Source organism: Egretta garzetta, unplaced genomic scaffold, assembly GCF_000687185.1.
Source record: "Egretta garzetta isolate BGI_Z169 unplaced genomic scaffold, ASM68718v1 scaffold136, whole genome shotgun sequence".
NCBI classification, from domain to species: Eukaryota; Metazoa; Chordata; class Aves; order Pelecaniformes; family Ardeidae; genus Egretta; species Egretta garzetta.
In genome coordinates this window covers 4,966,502-4,985,304 of record NW_009260066.1, presented here as the reverse complement: position 1 = coordinate 4,985,304, position 18,803 = coordinate 4,966,502, and the positions used below count along the sequence as shown (strand labels likewise).

The 18,803-nt window shown below is 38.9% G+C and overlaps 1 protein-coding gene across 3 annotated transcripts in view; it reads left to right on the top strand.

Annotated features, from left to right (window-relative positions):
* The first annotated feature begins 1,615 nt into the window (after positions 1-1,615).
* Positions 1,616-18,803, top strand: part of TMEM161B (transmembrane protein 161B) — a 33,883-nt gene continuing 16,695 nt past the window's right edge. Inside the window, exons 1-4 of one of the 3 annotated variants that reach the window (XM_009641150.2) lie at positions 1,616-1,713; positions 7,834-7,914; positions 12,959-13,056; positions 14,793-14,949. In XM_009641150.2, coding sequence (XP_009639445.1) covers positions 1,640-1,713; positions 7,834-7,914; positions 12,959-13,056; positions 14,793-14,949 — 410 coding nt within the window. In that variant the 5' untranslated portion in view covers positions 1,616-1,639. Of the gene's footprint in view, positions 1,714-4,798; positions 4,818-7,833; positions 7,915-12,958; positions 13,057-14,792; positions 14,950-18,803 lie in introns of those variants that run through there. The other 2 variants (XM_035896623.1, XM_035896622.1) reach the window with 2 other exon arrangements.

Here is an 18,803-nt window from a genome sequence, read left to right as displayed (position 1 = left end):
TGGAGATGTTCAAAACCTGACTGAACACATGTCTCTGAGCAGCCTGCTCTAGCTGACCCTGTTCTTAGCAGGGGAGGTTGGGCTATCTCCAGCCTCAGCTGTTTCACCATTCTGTAAGAATTGTTCTTTCCTGTCCCAAGCCATCTTTACATTGAGAGAAACTTCTGATAAAAATAGCGTATGGTTGAATTTCCTCCAAGAGAACAGGTATGCTAGGTGGGAGAGGATGCGTTTGAGCAATATCAGTACTGCACGCTGCGCTGCTAGTGGGGTGCTTTTGAGGGACGAATCTTACTTCTTCTTTTGGGGAATTTTGGAGAAAATGTTTCTCAAGTGTGTGAGCTAATCTGTGTTATATTTGCCCATGGTTAATTGCATACTGCTTCCTTATGTAGAAATTCTTTTGCCTCCTGACCTTCTATAGCGCATTGCATCAGTACAAAGCTAGTGAAGTGTAATTCTCAACTTCTACAGCTATAGAGAGAAATATTTTATCTTCAAATATCGTCAGTAACTAGCAATATCCAAAAGTTGATGTCTAAGAATGAAAGTGAATATGAACTTTTATATGCCACTGCTTAAATGTGGCATTTTGTGTGCTGATTGAAAAAGCCCCTGTATTCCTTCCCATGAAAAAGTATTTTGAAAAACAGTTTAAAAGAGTGGAAATAGCATATTCGGTTAATTTGTAGTGTCTTTTCACGTGCATGTTTTTTTAAATTTCCCTTGCATATCTGTGTTTGATGCTTTTTCTTTTTACTATTGCTTGTGATGTTTTAAGCATAAAAATCTTGCATGTAAATAGGGAGAATATGGTGTACACGCTTCATGCTGGTTTTTAACATGGTGGTAGTATTAGCTGGTGGAATTTCATGTGCAGGATAAAAGTAATACGATGCAACATTTCACTCGTTACTTAGCTTTAGGAGTTTAAAGTTGCTTTATTTAAAAAAACCCAACCAACCAACAACAAATAGTCAGAATTAAAGCTTGCTGAGTGACTGGGAGTGAGATTACTGCTGGCTCGTCTGAAGTGTCAGATCCTGATCAAGAGTTGGAGGTTAAAGTGAAGCCATGCTGATTCCTGTGTGCCCTTCCCTCCCTTCCCCACCTCTGCCTGGACTTCAGCGAGGAGCAAATACTCTGCACTAATCAAAGGCTAAAATTTCACCAGGCGGATATTGCAAATTATTGTTATTTCCACTGGGTTTGTGTGGTGCCAGCTGTTAAATCGTGTCAGAACTGGAGAGACCACAAAAACCAAGACTGTAATCGGTGATGTAATTTTAAGGCGTAATGTCTTGTGAAATGCCTCGTCCAGATGCGGCCTTACAGTCTGTGGAACGGGGGATATACATTGCCGGCCTCATGACCTGGCAATGCCTTTTCCCTTCGATAAAGTATGTAACTGATTACACCAAGTTCCAGGGGATCTCTTGGAAACTCATATGGTATGCTTTTTTCCCGTTCTAGTTTAAAAAGAACCAAAAAAAAAAAAATGTTATCCCTATCATACAAGGTGTTTTTATTTATTTATTTCTTTTTAAAAAGGTACTTCAGCGCTTTTCTAAAACGCATATTGACTTGTTATTAACTTGTTCCTCTACAGGGTGTGATAGGTGTACAGTTGGTGGTTACCATGGTAATGGCTAGTGTCATACAGAAGATCATACCTCACTATTCTCTCGCACGTTGGCTTCTCTGTAGTGGCAGGTAAGATAAGAAACGGTTGCTATACTGTCTGTTAATATGGTAATGCAATTATTAAGTAGAGTAGTAACAGTAAAGCATACTAATTTAGGTTGTTTTCTTGAAAAATAATTAATCTGCTCTTCTTAAATGTATTATCGTAGCATTGTGACACCTGACGTACAGGCTCAAGGTATAAGGACAGTGCTGCTGTAAAAGAAGAGACTTGTTTGTTGCTATTAATTGTATCAGTCATAAAATTAGATGTTGTCCAGCTCTTACATTGTTAAAGGCGCAAGCTACATACTTCAATATTAAAAAGCTAAACTGAATACAGGACACTGAAGAATGGAAGGATTTTTTTCTGTACACTGCCTCTGTTCTTGATAATCCACCTGCTGATTAGCCTTGCATATGAAGAGTACTTAGGTATTTATTAAAAATTCTACTTTTTGTTTTAATACTTCATAGGGCAGGATTAGTATGAATTTCAGTACACTACTTCCTCATAACAATAGATCAAACAGACATAATGAGTTGCAAGGGGAGCATTCCCTGTGTGGCTGTATCCATAATAACAACAAAAACCAGGAGCTGTTCTGAATATAAATCAATATCTTAAATATTAAAAGAACCATAGACACTGTGTTTTTTCATTTGGGAAGAAAAACACTTTGTATGATTAAAAGGTGGTATGCTGTCTCTTGTAATTGTTAAAATTTTGAGAATACCAAATCTGCTGCCTGATTTCTGAAGGAGTGTCCTTGAATAACAATGTGCACCATAGGAGTCTTAACCAGTCTTGTATAATTTTCCATTGCCTTTTTTCCTCTGCATGTTAGAATTACCAACGTTTTTCTTTTCAATTTTCCCCATTTCATCACCCAAAGAGTTGCTAATGAAAAATTACTCTAAATGTTGTTCACATGTGTGTTAGGTATCACCGGTTAGGTATAATGGAAAACAGTAACTGTCAGGTGAATAATATAAACAGGAATCATACTCTGAATTGTTGTGTGAGGTTTCATTGCTGACCACATCTGCAGGGTATTGATCACCTTTTTTGTTCTCTGAAAAGAATATTACGTTCATGAATATGAAATTGAATGCTCTTTATTTTTAGGCTGTGTTACTACCATAGTGGTTTTTTATCAGCAATTATTCGAATGACATTTTCTGCTTTTTATGCCCTATTTAAAAGATTTATTTAAATTTTTGTTTCTAACTTTAAATATTTAATTGTTCTTTTTAAAGATTTGCTCAATATTATGCCTGTGTTCTTCATTCTTGTGAAGTTTTCACTTTCTGTGTCCTTGTTCTGAGGCATGCCTCATGCCAATAATAGGGAGAGGTTTGCTGTTCAAATATTTTTCATAATCCTATTCTCCTTTTATCTTTGCTTACCTGCAGATTGATAAATACATAAAGCAGGATTTTGGCACTTGTGCTTATGCAATTCTGCTCCCACTGAAGTCAATGGGAGTCTTATTAATGCCTTTCATGTTAGTAGCCTTGAAAAATCTCATTGTTGCTTTTCAGTGTTCTTCTATTTATCTGGTAACTATTTTAGTGCATTGTAATTTCAGTCATTGTGAATAACCTCCTGAATACAAGAATTATGTAAAGAGCCAGAAACAATTCTGCGTTCCAGAAATAAAAACAAGTCAGAAGCTTCACTGCAACAAGAGTCTGAATTTTAGTGGCAGAAACAAAAACAGTTCTCTCTTAGTTTAGTTGACAAACTATTTTTATGTTAATCCATTTTCCTTAGGGATGTCTTTTTGCCAAGAGTGTTTTCTTTGACAGACCTGTGTGGGTGGGGGGATGGGGGGGTTTGTACTCACTTAAGTGTACAGGCTCAGGCAGACACACTCTTAAGCAGTCCAGCTTTCCTAGGAAAAGTTACCGCCCCTCCTTTCCTTTGGCAATACACTTCAACTAGCCTTTGGTTCCCAGAACTGTTAAGTTATTTGGCTTAAGTGTCTGTCTTCCAAAGGATTGGGAAGCTTTTCTAAGCAAGATAACCTCAAATGTCTACAGATAGTCCTTGCCCAATGGGAGGGAGGATAAACACATTAGCAGACAAGCCAGAAACTCTTAAGTGATCCGTTGGTTTCAAGATGCCTGCATGTGTGCATTCAAGGCCCATTAAAAGGAAGCATACACACTTCAAAATTTAAAAGGATTCTCAGAATAGGTAGACATAAGGTAATCATTAATTTACAGAATGAACAGCTGCCATTGACTGTTGAAGAACTATTTACTTCAAATTTGTAAAGAAAGACAAACTTTTTCAATCAGTGCTATTTTCAGAGCTTGAACAGGATTTGCATATTCCTATTTACTGAAATTGATGAATTGGCAGCCTAAGTATCTCCACAGGCCTTTGCATTTTTAACTAATAAAACATTCTCTACCAAAATGTTGCTTTTAAGTTGCTCAGCTACGTTCTATTTTCAGGCTACTTCAGGAAGACAGGAGAAAACTGACGTTTTGCTGTGCATTCATTAATGACCTTCATTCAAATTAACTGGGGCATATCTATACTGCTTGTTGCTATCCAGACTGACTTGGATATGTCAAAGCTACAGAGTTACCAGTTGTGGGATCTCAATTTTAAATGTATATAAGCTAAAGGAGATATGAACTACTTTTTTTTCAGCTCTACCTTTATGAAAATGTTTGTTCAGATCTCTTGGTTTTGCAATTTTAAATGCAGACCATGTAGGGTTTATTAACTAAGAAATCCCTAAACTCTTGTATCCTATTAGATGTAATTGCATATCACTTGTGACATAATTCTGTAGTGTAATTAAGAGCAGATTGTGGCTTAGGTGTTTGATTTGTGTTAGTAAGTCACACAGAACAAGAATTTTGCCTGTTCTGCTGTAATAGGTACTATTTCTCTATTGGTGCAGGAAAGATTGTGAAAAATTAGCTTCCAACACAGGTGACTTCCGTCATTAGAGAACTACTTGTGGTACTCTCAGCGTGCCAAATTCAGATCTGGGAGATGGTGAATGACAAAGCAGAAGACCATTTCTCTGCTTTCCCCTACTTTCTCAGGTCATGTGAAACATAGGAAGAAGTTAGTATCTCCAGTGTAGTCTGCCATCTTGGATGAAAAGGTAGATGCTCTGGTTTCCGTGTGATACTCAGCCTTGACAAAATCTCTTTTGCAGCAAAGTTTGCAAATAGTAAATTTTTCAGCCGGGGGCCACACATGATAAAAATAAATCAATGAAATAACTTTCACTCTTACTGATGCCTCAAAAAACCTCACAAAAACAATTCAGCCCTTCTCCCTGCCCCCAAAACCCCTCCTGGGTTCATGCAGTTTTTGAACTGGCAGTGAATTCCTTCAAGGGAAGTTGGCAGTGTGCAATGGTTCATATCTCTCTGATATATTATTGGTTGGTACTGACGTTCTTTTCTCTTGAAGAAATCCCAGTATCAGCTGATTATTTACCACCTGTTAATCAGATTGTATTCTTTGTAATTTTGCCGGCTTGAACTCTTACTTATCCATCACAACAGTTTTTAGGTTATTCTAAAATGATGTCCATGAGCTCTGTGCAACTGCCTGTTTAATGCTTCATTATACCAGCAGTTAAACTGCTGAAACTGGGAGCTTTCTCGGAAATGTGTTGTATTTTTGTCGCACCATTTTATTTCATTCCCACTTCCCTGTCCTCAGCCAGGTTTAGTGTAGTGTCAAGGACTCTATCAGGGCAGAGGGGCTATGGCTCCTGTTCAAGATCTGCCAGGCAGGCCTATGCTCAGTGATATGTACATTTCATGAAAATTGGGCCTATTCTTTCTCGTAGTCTTCATCCAGTGTCTCTTGCAACACGTGTACACACATGAAGTGTCCATGGCATCGTAAGGAAGGTAGAAGATGTAGAATATTGCTTGTTGTGGCTGCTTGCATTTAGGACTTTTGTGCTTTTAGCACGAGTCTTGTAGCAGTGGACCTCCTTCAGTACTTGTTGTGTAGACAACATTCCCTGAAGAATGACAGGGTTTTTTGTGTTTACAAGAAAGGCCATATTCTGAAAATACAAAGATGGGTGGATGAAACTTCCACTTGGGACAGGAAGCCTTTCCAAAATGGAGCTGAGAATCAAGTGTTACGAAGTGGCTCAAGGTTATTTGGGTTTGATGGTTATTTGCCTTGCTATCTTTTTGAAATTGGATTGTAACATAATCTCTAATGCACCAGTGTAGATTTGAATTGTCCTACTTGATGAGGTTCTTCTAGCATGAGAAATACTGATGATTGTGGATTCCATTATCATCTCTGACTGTGTTAACCTGTGTCACCAATTAGTGGCCTCCTACTCCAGCAAAGTACTTCCATGTAAATACAGATAAATTTCCCAAGTCTGTCCCCATTAATACATGGGGTCCTTTGCCTCAGCATTTCAGAATGGAGATTGTAGTGACATCCTTCCTCCATCTGGACAGAAACTCTCCCTTGCTGAATGTGGAAAAGGCCTTGTTTCAGCTGCTAAGGTTCTTGACATGCTTAGAGATTAAGGTAAAATGTACCATCTTAGAGACTTAACTGTCTCTGTTTTTCCTCTTCAGAATTTCCTTGCACTACTTGCCTTTTAAATAAATGAGCGATGGGATGGTGCATTGACTTGTGAAAGCAGAAGAACTTGCAGCTCAGCTACATGTAAATTAGTGATTTTTTTTTTTTTTTAATAACACTTTTTCTAGTAGGAGTTGAAGATATCACAGAGGAGGTGTTTAGGAAAGGAATGTTTATATTACAATCGGCTCTGCCTAAGAAAAAAGACTGGTAATGGTTATTTGATAATAGCTATTCCAGATTCTGAAAAATTACTGTTTTTTTGAGAGGCACAATTATACTTTATAAAATCATTTAGAATATGGTTCTGATGGGTGATTGTAATGGTATAATTATTCTAGTGAATTTTTTCTGATACTGGTATAACCTTGTTTGCTGTATTTGATAACTTGAAAATTTGGTGTTTTGAGAATTGATGGGCTTTCACTTGAATGACAAAGTGGCAGAGCTTTCTAATTATGCATAAGCGTCTTACACGCTCAAGAGAGCTGAGGCTTAGCTGTGGTTGTTCAATTCAGGCAGGGTTGGTACTTGCACACAAGAATATTTTCATAGAACCATAGAATACCAGGTTGGAAGGGACCTCAATGATCATCTGGTCCAACCTTTTTTGGCAAAATCATGGTCTAGACAAGATGGCCCAGCACCCTGTCCAGCCAAATCTTAAATGTGTCCAGTGTCGGGGAATCTACCACTTCTCTGGGGAGATTATTCCAGTGGTTGACTGTTCTAATAGTGAAAAATTTTCCTCTTGTGTCCGAGTGGAATCTCCCCAGGAGTAACTTGTACCCATCACCCCTTGTCTTTTCCATGTGACCCCTTGTAAAAAGGGAGTCTCCATCTTCTTTGTGGCCACCCTTTAAATACTGGAACATGGTGATAAGGTCTCACCTAAGCCTACTTTTCTCAGGTCTGAACAAACCCAGCTCTCTCAGCCTTTCCTTATATGGCAGGCTTCCCAGGCCTTGGATCAACTTGGTGCCCCTTCTCTAGACCCTCTCCAGCCTTTCCACAACTTTTTTGCATAGCGGGGACCAAAACTGAACATAATATTCCAGGTGTGGCCTGAGAAGCACTGAACAGAGTGGGATGATGACTTCTTTATCTCTGCTGGTGATGCCCTTGGTGATGCACCCCAACGTCCTGTTGGCTGCCTTGGCTGCAGCAACACACGGCGCACGCCTATTGAGCTTGTGGGCCACCAGGACCCCCAGGTCCCTTTCCACAGAGCTGCCCCCCAGCCGGGTGGATCCCAGCCTGTGCTGCACTCCTGGATTGTGTTTTCCCAGGTGCAAGACTTCTTACACTTGTCCTTGCTGAACTGCATAAGGTTCTTGGTAGTCCACTCTTCCAGCCTATCCAGGTCTTCTTGCAGGGCGGCTCTTTCTTCTGAAGTGTGAGCAATTCCATTGCTTAGGTGTTGCAAATGAACAGTGTTTTTATATGCATATAAATCCTTGTTGGTATATAGTTTCGAAAAAAAAAACCAACCCCCACTGAATTGATAATACTGAGATTGTTTTACTTGAGATTTTCTTTTTCTTTAGTTTACGGTGGTATCAGCATCCTACTGAAGAAGAACTACGGATTCTTGCAGGGAAACAAAGAGGGAAGAGCAAGAAAGATAGGTAAATACTTGTTTTGAGATTTTTTTTTTTCCTCAGCATGATCCATGTAATATCTTTGTCAGAGAACTCGTGTTTTTGTGTGAGTTGAAAACTGCTAGTTGCATATGACCTGCCTTGCTTGCATTAATTGTCGCAGCTCTGTACTGAACCGTGTTCTTTCAGTTTAATGGGCTTGAATATGCCCAAATTATGCAGGAGTGGTTGATTTCCAGTCCACAAAATTGGTCTGTGAAATTGCTGATTTGGTGGCAAGGAGTTTTTTTGGATGAAAACTGAGGAAAGCAAATCTTCTGTAGCATTGAAGCTCTTCAGGTTGAAGCAAGAGAAAAATGGTTTGAGTATATTAGTTCAAAATAGGATTACAATGAGCCATCACTCTTACACAACTGTGAAAAAGAGAAGTGTGCTCCTCAGATGTCTTAGGTGAGGTAGTTGTAGTAGAAGAGATTGGGAAATATTAATCTGCTTGGACAAGGCACCAGTGTAGAACTTTACCTGCATTACTGTGTACAGTTCTGGTCACTCATGTTCAAGAAAAATGAATTTGTATGTGAACAGGTTAACGGAGTGCTGCTTGAATCATCTAGGAAACGAAGTCTGTAAATAGGATTACAATGAGCCATCACTCTTACACAGCTGTGAAAAAGAGAAATGTGCTCCTAAGATGTCTTAGGTGAGGTAGTTATAGTAGAAGAGATTGGGAAATATTAATCCACTTGGACAAGGCACCAGTGTAGAACTTTTATCTAGGAAACGAAGTCTGCCTTACAAAAGGAGGCTAAAAGAGCTTGACTTGTTTAACCTAGCAAAAAGACGACTGAGAGGGATGGGATAGCTCTCCATCAGCTTAAGGTGGAAACAGATTTTTAATTTTCGGGCATGAAGTTCTGGAACAGCCTTCCAGAAGTACAACTGTGGCAAGAACCAAGACATCTTGAGGTGGTGGAGCAGCTATGCTGATGCAAGATTTCTGAATTGGCTATGTTTAAAACAAGCAAACAAACCCCTCTGGCATTCTTTTTGGTCTAGGAGCTTTCCTTTAGTCCTTTTTCTTTTATTCCAATATGAACTCTCTTATAATCGACAGACTGTACATACAATTTGTTCATTGCAATGTGATTTTTTTTTTTTTGCTCCTGTTTCATAGTTCTTAAGCCTACATGGTTAGCAACCTTATTTGCCACACTTTGGAGTGAAGAATTAAGTTGTTCTTTTAAATTAAGTAACTTTAATTTTACATGTTTGTTGCAATATTCTTTCAAATACACAAAATCATCTTTGTCTAACAGTTTTCTGTAACAAATCAAGGTGAAATAATTGTGAATGGCATTACAACTTATGAACATCCACTTAACCACTAATATTCATATATACAATTAACTTAGTTATGTAACTGTAAGTCCACCCATAGGCGCCTTAAACTGAAAACCACAATCGCATTGCTAAATAATAATTGCACATTGCTCTCACTGCCTTTCCTCAGTCATGCCAGTCTTTTGCCATCCAAAACGTGTGTGTTCTCACTTTCACCAGAGCACTCACATGCTTTCGGCTGAGCGGAAGCACAGCGTGTTAATTGTAGCGACATTAAGCTTAAATTTTCTAATCTTTGGAAAATTTACTGTGAAGTTTAGTAGGAACCTGTATCACAAGTCACCTATACATCCGTTAAGTCCTTTTTCAGTTACTAAACTTCTACGTTTAATGTTTCAAATACAATGCTATGTTTTCATGTCTGTGCAGTCAAATTTTATTGGCGTGATTCAGTTATTATAAGTTTGATATAATTATCTTACTATATTAACACGTAAATTGTAATAGTTGTTTGTACTAGGGTAAATGTTAATCACAAGGGGATATGAAACTCCAAAGAAACCAGAATGGTAATGTGGAGACTTAAATGATGCTTTATTTGCTTTGCTGTTGTAACAACAGAATGAATAATATACTTACTTTTTAGTCAATAAATACACCTCTGTGTCCTCTAAAGAAGTGTCTGTTGTTGGAAGAGAAACATGGTTTAAAGTAGGAATTGTTCCTCTTGAAGTTGGTTTGGATGTGCTGTTTTAGGTTGCACAAAAGTGTGCTCCTTTGAGCCATGGAGATGTTGGTTTGGATGTGCTGTTTTAGGTTGCACAAAATGAATGCAGTGTGCTCCTTTGAGCCACGGAGATGTGAAACAGATGGTGTAGGAGAAATAAGGACGCGTCTATTTGATTTTCTCCATGTCTTTTCAAGATAGAGAATAGTCTTGCAAAATGTAGTACCTGCTCTTTACTTAAATACTTTTCAAATTTGGACCACTTAAAAGAGAAATGGTGGAAGGAGATCCAAGGAACTTGCTTGAAAATGAGCCTTAGAAACAGCTGTGTGAACTTGTGAACATTTTATTCTATGTGTATTACTCTTAAGTATATTATGCTATAGGTTATAATAGCACATGAATATTAGGCAGATACTCTGTTTCAGAATCATTTGTGTTATTTTAAATTGTTAGGCTAAAGAAAAGGTCCGTAGCTACCATGAATTACTTTAATTTAAAGCTGTCAATGATCCTGGGTATGTTCTGACTGTGTCTCTTGGATTATGGGCCCCCGGGATAATTAAAGTATAGGAACACCAAATTTTTTTGAACTGAAATGTCTTCAGTTATCCAAATGCTCATCTTGCTTGAGATGATGGTATTCCTGGGTGCATGCAGTAGGGAAGCACACAGAGGCTTGCAGGTAGTCAAGTGGCTGGGCAGTGTTTGTGACTTCTTGTTTAGACCTGAGCACCTGAATTTTTTGAGTAATGCTTTAGATTCCTATCCTCAATTTTCAGTTTGTCCGTTAAAATTCTTGTGCTTTGGATGATACTAGAAATTAACATTACCTGAAAAAAAAAATTTCATGTTTTCTGCTTGTATTCTCATCTCACGCCTTAGCTGAGAGGACATAATTCCTTAAAAATAAGTTTCTGATTGACTGAATTTCTTTATAATGCTTATGTCCCAATAACTTGTCTTTCTATGGAAAATCCACCTCTCCTTTTCTAATTTCAGAGGTGCTATTCTAAAATCTGGCAGAACTTACTGTTCCTTCTAGCTATTCAGGAGTTTTAATTTTTGTTGGGTTTTTTTTTTACCCTAACAAAACATTTTCTGATCTGCTTTAATGATTTTTTTTTTTTTTTTTTTTTTTTTTAGTGATGAGGTAAGTTTTACCCTAGTTAGTAATGGTAATCTCTCAGCCCAATTTCATGTAACTTCACTTTGTTCAGCTTCTTTCTTCAATTCAAACCCTACTAGTGTGGCTTATTTTCAGGAAAGTGAAGGCCATGATGTGGGTATAATTTCAGACCTCCAGATGAAATTACTTCAAATATGTTGTCTGTTATGGTCTTCACATGTATCTCTGCTATGAAAAATGATTCCTTAAAGATGCATTAGTTCTAACCAACAGTTTGGAAAACATAGTCTAACTTCACATTATACAATATGAGACATACTTTTGTTTATAGTGTATTTCAAAGATGATTCAGTAGAACTGGGAAAGGGGAGCGATGGTGGCTGGAAGAAAGGCTTCCACATGAGGAGGAGAAGCGTAAGGCTTGCTAGTCTGGGAACTGGCTGAGGGAGGGTTTTACAACAGGTACGTACCCAGTGTGCACAGAGGGTGGAGAGCGAGTAGGAAATTTATTACTGTGTTACAGAGGGAGGCACTGGGTGACGTTAGTAGAGTAGATTTAAGGACTTCTCAATTTGGGATACACGTTGTGGAACTTGGTGCCACAAGACACTACGCAGTTTAGCGAATTTCAGGCTGGTTCAGAAGGGGATTAGGCAAATTCATATAAGTTTTGAAAAATGCTGGTTTCAGATGATGCAATCCCTGGCTCAGATTATCCTCAAGTTGCTTAATGCCGGAAGCCAGGAGGGGTTTAGCAGTGTGAGGATCAATGTTTGGTTGCCTTATTCCTTCCATTTGTATGAGCAAGGAGCAAATGAATCTGCATGTTACTCTTTATGAAGCCCCTGTGCATCACTGCCATGCTCTGCAGCAATGGCTAAAACCTGGAACACAGCTTTGAACCCTGGTGCTGTATTACAATGTACTTGGCCTTGTCTGTCTCTCCAAAAAGAGCAAGAGGTACTGGATCTCAGGGATTGCTAGTAATACTGCAATAACTTTTTTTTTTTTTTTTGCTTATTTTCATGAGCAGGGTATGAATTGAAACAAGTCTATGGCATTTCTACACATATTCTTCTAGATTAGAAAACTGTCTGAAACTGCATCACTTTGCATGATGGCTAGTGGGATGGATCTTTCAAGGATCTAGGCTAGTCCAGCTTGTGTGATGTACCTGCTAGGCACCCTGTTGTGACAAAAAGGCCAAATGCTTTTTTTGGGGAGATTTGGTTTTTTATTTTCTTTTCTTTATTAACTATCTTCTCATATTGATTACTGCTAATTGTTATTTCCAGTGAACGTTCGATTAAATTAACGTTGCCAAGTCTGTCTGTCTTTTTTTACTTTCAATCCAAAGACTTTAACATTTCTGTCTTTCAGCCTCCTGGTCCAGATCTCAATAAACAAGTCTCAGTTTAGCTTTGATTTTCTTCAGGGTATCTGTATGACAGGGTGGATATATTCTGCTCTGCAGCTGTAGTTGTATCAATAATGTTTTGAGACTGTGGGAACTTACTGGAACACCCTGTCGCTCCTTGAACAGAGAAAGTCAGTGGGCTAAAGTAAATACTGGTTGGCAGGTCTTGCCCTAATACATGCCTGGGATGCAGCATGTAGAAGCTAAATGTAAACCCATACCACAGTAGTATGTCAGAGCAAGATAAAGCTAGGAATCATTGACATGCCTGGTTGTTTCTCAAGACTTGAGCTGGAGTTAGTGCTTTTAGCTAGATAGATAAAAATGCTTGCTGTTGGAAAAAAAAAGTGGTCGCACTTTTCTTAAATTTGAAATGCCATAATATATGGAAAAAGTTTATTTTGTAATACCCTTGTGTGTATGACCTATTTATATATTTATTTATTTATTTTTACAGAAAATATAATGGTCATATTGAAAACAAACCCCTAACCATTCCAAAAGACATTGATCTTCATCTGGAAACAAAATCTGTGACTGAAAGGGACACTATTGGTAAGCATAAGTGGATGCAGATGTTGATATATTATTTCAAATACATCCTGATTCTCTCTGTCAAGTGTTTATTTGCGATGAATGCCGGAATATCTTTTTTTGTCAACAATGAATAGAAATACAACTGATAATAAAGTTAAATGAGAAGGCAAGAATTAGGGCTAAGTCTCCTTTGTTGTTCCATGGATGACATCTTAATAGCAGCGTTACGGAAAAGGATGAGTAGGTGAAATCCAGCATAAAGCACGTCTATTGTTGTATCAGGCATCCATAGCAAAATGAGACAACACTAAAAGGATGACATCATAATCTGTTTGAAATAGAGATCATAGTTTTGTAACAGAAAATTACAATTGGCAGATGTTGAAACATACACTTTCTGCTGATCTAAAATAGGAAATGTGCTGTGGTGTTGAAACCTAGACCTTTCAACCTCACATCTGAAGCATTGAGGTAAAATGCTTAGAAGCCGAAAGTGACAGTACAGAAGTAAGAAGCATTAAGTGTTTTGGAAGTTGATATTTTTTTTAAATGGTAATTTTTGATTCCGTAATCATAGCCAGTCATTCTGTTACAGAAAACTCATATGGATATGCATGTGTGATATGTGTCTTCTTCCTATCTGCATTTTAATATGCATGTGTTCTATGCATAAATATAGAAAAGAAGCATAGTCCTATGCAGGCGATTTCTCAGCTTAAATTATCAGAGACAGTGTAAAAAATACCTTTAACAGAAATGTGGAGTTTTTGGAAGCTGACGTAAATAAACAAAGCATTCACAAGTTTCAATTAGTGTTATTTGCTTGAAATTATAGCATTTAACTCCCCATGTATTTATAGATACTGATACAGCATAGGGCTTAACTGTCTTTAAAAAGTAATGTGTACAAACTTTTGTTGAATCTAACCAGGTAGTTATTTCAAAATAAGCACAGGATTTGGAAATACCTGAGTTTGGCCAATTTCACGTGTTTGACATCAGGTAGCTTGTTGTCAACAGACAAATGCTCAATAATGTTTTGTGACTTTTTAACCATGTAGGTGTAGGAAAGGTGTTTGGGAGGGACAGGCTGCACTTCATTGTCACGAATTGTTCCTTGCAGTTCCCAGCGCCTATGGGAGCTCTTTCTTTGTAAATCATCCAGCCTGCACACAACATGGTATGATCCCCAGAATTTTTACAGTGGAATCTACACAATAATTTATTGCTGTACAGGAGATATTAAAAAAATCTGGAAGAACAAACCATCAGTGTGTCAGATGTTGGGGTTTTTTTAAAGAAAAAGAGGAAGTGATTTTATGTAGCATTAGTATTAGCATTGCCAGTGAGCTTTTAATCTTTAAGAGAGTCAAAAAACCTCTTACCTGGAATTGCAGCTTGACTCAACTGGAGAACCATTTTCTGTTGTGATGTTGAGATCTAAATTCAGTATGCTTTTTGAATGTAGGTTGTTAATGTATAATAGGTGAGATGATAAAATTGTAAAATCGTGTAGCCTTATAAATTTGAGTAGTAATCAAGTATCGAATAACAGAAGTGAAGAGTGAAGTTCAGGTTGTTGAGTGCAAAAAATGTGGCTTTTTTTGCTGTTACTGGTCTTTTCTTGGATGATCTGGGTCTACCTAGACCTCAGTTAATAGAAAACATTTTTTAATTGTCACTTCCATTCTATATATGCCAGTAGCTGCCTTAAAATACCACACCTTTAACATTTGCAAACTTGTATTTTTCAGCATTGCATTATTTTCCGGAATATCAGTGGTTGGTGGATTTCACTGTTGCAGCTACAGTTGTGTACGTGGTGACAGAAGCCTATTACAGTATTGTGAAGCCCTCACAAGAAATGAATATCAGTGTAGTGTGGTGTCTGCTCGTCTTGGCTTTCGCAGTGTATCCTTTTCTTTCTTAAGTCACTTTTCTGTTCCAAATAGTTTAAATCATTCTGCAATTCATATAAAGCTCTGTATTGTTGATTGGCAGGATACACAAGTATTTAGCATTTGGAGAAAGGACTGTGTAAGCTAGTGCTGTTGTTGGGTAACGTATGTGCTGTTACGTGCTCTTTGTACATACTGGTATCAGTAGCTTGTTAATATTAACACCAAACCCTTTATGGAAGAAATACATGTATGTGAACGTACAGTTAGTGCTCCGCTGTAGTATGTAGTGGCTCTGAAGTAACTTGGTTTTGCCCAGTTTGCTAATCAGAAACAGATTTCTGTACAGAAAGTATTTACAACTTTTGGAGAAGTGTGTAATTTACTGCACGCTTTTTGTTTTCAGTATGTTTAATCTGATACTTCCTGAACAAAGTAGTACAGTAATGTGTATACTAATTTATTACAAAGATACTTGCATGGGTTCATAATTTTAAAATACATTCAAGACACTCTTACAAACGCTCCAGAAAATAAAATGTGTAGGTAGTTGTAGGAGCAGAGACAGTACGTTTTCAAAGCTCTGTGAAAAGCTGAACTCCTTTCTGAAACGGAGGGAAACAAAAGTGGCATATTTAGGAAACAGGTAATACCAAACCATAAAAAGAAGCAGCTGTTACCTTGTGATTACTGGGGAAGGCAAGATCAGACATGGATGCTTGCAGGGTAATTAACTGCTTTCCACATACCTATCCAGATGTACACTTTAGGGAGGAAAGTTGCCTTTTAAAGGCGTGACAGGCGGTAAAGCAGTGGAATTGAATAAGGGCCTGCAAGAGTGCAGGTTATGGAAAGGTGAGTTGGAAAATTAATTTCTGTAGCTCCTCTGCTCCCTCAACAGCTGACAACCAGATAAAGTGCTAAGTAAGGGTCGATACAGCACTCGAATATTCAAAATTAATTCCTCTGTATAAATGCCTGTTCTTCAATAGAGATTTTTATTGTATTGTGTGGTTTTGTTCTTTTTTTTTTTTTTTCTGTGGTGTTAGCAATAGTTGGTGGTGTTATGTAAACCCCTTGAAATCTAATGTTTGGTTATATTTGCCTAACAGTTCTAGACATGCTTAATGCTGTAATTGATAATTATTAAAATGTGTGCTGCCTTTACAGTAAGGACAGGAAATCTTTTTCTAAGCAGCCTGAAGTATAAATTATATCCATAATTTTCCTTGTAGTGAGTAAGAACTTGCTAAAAGAAGGAGTCAACTCACATTATGGGAAAAAAAAGGTCAGTAGCTTGCTTCCAGACCAGGTATTTCTCCTTTGACTTGTCAGTGGACAGGATCCACAGTCCAAAAGGTAAACCACTTCTAGGTAAAGTACTGCTAGGTAGTGACAGGGAAGTCAGTGTCTGGCTCTTGCACGCCTTATAATGATATTGTAGCTATATTACAGCTAATATAGAGCTCCTACTGTGCAGCCTATGTTTTATTTGTTTGGGTGAAGTCAAGAATTCCAGTTTAATCTTGCAGAGCGAAGTAGAGAGAGACAGCTACTGCTTAAGAAATCAGAAATGAAAGCCAACACCCTTGACTCCCATTTTGAGGATGAGGTTAATAGAACTAATAGAAAATAAAAAGCTTCAAATACTAAAGCTACGGTGCACTCTTAAATTTATTGGTGGCAACGCCCCATTTGCTTCATCTTTCAAATCTCAGATGTAGCCAACTTAAATAATACTGCAGTGATTGCACCTCCAGGTGAAACAGAGTTGTGAATTACATATTGTAGGAAAATCATCTGCAATAATTCTTTCTTACAGTGGTATTTGAATACGATCTTAATCACTGCTTTCATTTGGTCATCGATGCAGGGCAAGACCAAATGCAGAAACTAAAAAAGATTAAGTTGCCCGGGAGTGCAAACTTTCTGTCTCAGTAGTGTGAACACGCAAGTAGCTATTAGGGTCTTTTTTTGATTGTTTCTTTCTCACCTGCCATTTTTATATGAATTGAGCTTAAACCAGCATTTCCAGTTACATCCTAATCGGGCTGAAGCACTTGAGATCTAATTGCACATTTGGACCCGGAGGAGATTGAAACAGATCTAATACTCCCTGCATGTGTGTCGTGGTTTAACCCTGGCTGGCAGCTAAGCCCCACACAGCCGCTTGCTCACTCCCCCCCACAGTGGGATGGGGGAGAGAATCAGAAGAGTAAAAGTGAGAAAACTTGTGGATTGAGATAAAGACAGTTCAATAGGTAAAGCAAAAGCTGCACATGCAAGCAAAGCAAAGCAAGGAATTCAATCACCACTTCCCATGGGACCGGCAGGTGCTCAGCCATCCCCAGGAAAGCAGGGCTCCATCGTGTGTAACTTGGGAAGACAGATGCCATCACTCCGAATGTCCCCACCTCCTTCTTCTTCGCCCAGCTTACATACTGAGCATGATGTCATATGGTCTGGAATAGCCCTTTGGTCAGTTGGGGTCAGCTGTCCTGGCTGTGTCCCCTCCCAGCTTCTTGTGCCCCTGGCGGAGCTGAGAAGTTCTTGGCCAGTCTAAGCACTACCCAGCAACAACCAAACCATCAGTGAGTTATCAACATTCTTCTAGTACTAAATCCAAAACACAGCGCTATACCAGCTACTAGGAAGAAAATTAACTCTGTCCCAGCCGAAACCAGGACAATGTCAGAAGCATGTTAGCTATGTTTTCTCACTGGCCTTCTTACATGGCTGAAAGGGAAGTAAAATCAGGTAGAATAATACTAAAAGCAAAAGATCATGTGCTAAAAGCTAAATCTTATTTAACGAGCTGTGAGCCGTTAATTGCATGCTTTAGCATTTTTGTACCTAGGCATGTATTGTCTAAGGAACCAATACAGTTTTTGAGGTTTTGGTAATAGGCAGTATACTTAAGTGAGAAAATGCTTAAGGACTTGTGTCAGTTTATTGGGGTGAGGGAAAGGTTAGAGAGTTAAAGTTCAAAATTCATGTGGCACTTCTAAAAATGTATTCAAATTTGGGAAAGCATAGAGAAAAATGGCCTGATATGTAGAAAGAAGCCTTCAGAAGTAAATAAAATCTGGGAAATAAGAAACCTATATACAAGTGTACAGGGTCCCACCAAAGCTGCTCTATCACTCCCCTCTCTAACTGGAAAGGGGAGAGAAAAGTAAATCAAATGGCTGGTGGGTCGAGATAAGGACAGGGAGAGATCGTTTGTCAGTTACCATCATGGGCAAAACAGACTCAACTTGATGAAATTGATTTAATTTATTATCAATCAAAATCACACAAGGAAAGGATAAAACCAGCTAAATCTTAAAACACCTTCCCCCCACCCCTCCCTTCTTCCTGGGCTCAACTCACTCCCAGTTTCTCTACCTACTCCCCCCAGCAGCGCAGGGGGATGGGAATGGGGGTTGGGGTCAGTTCATCACACGTCTCTGCCAGTTCTTCCTAGGGAGAGGACTCTTCCCCTGCTCATGCGTGGGGTCCCTCTCACGGGAGACAGTCCTCCACGAACTTCTCCAGCATGAGTCCATCCCACGGGCTGTAGCTCTTCAAAAACTGCTCCAGCTTGGGTCCATCCTTCCCACGGGGTGCAGTCCCTGAGGAGCAAACTGCTCCAGCGTGGGTCCCCTGTGGGGTCACCAGCTCAGCCAGCAAACCTGCCTCGGCGTGGGCTCTTCCCCCCATGGGTCTGCAAAGTCTTATCAAGAACCTGCTCCAGCGCAGGCTTCCCACGGGATCACAGCCTCCTTCGGGCATCCACCCGCTCCAGCGTGGGGTCCTCCCTGGGCTGCAGGTGGGGATCTGCTCCCCCATGGGCTCCCTGGGCTGCAGGTGGGGATCTGCTCCCCC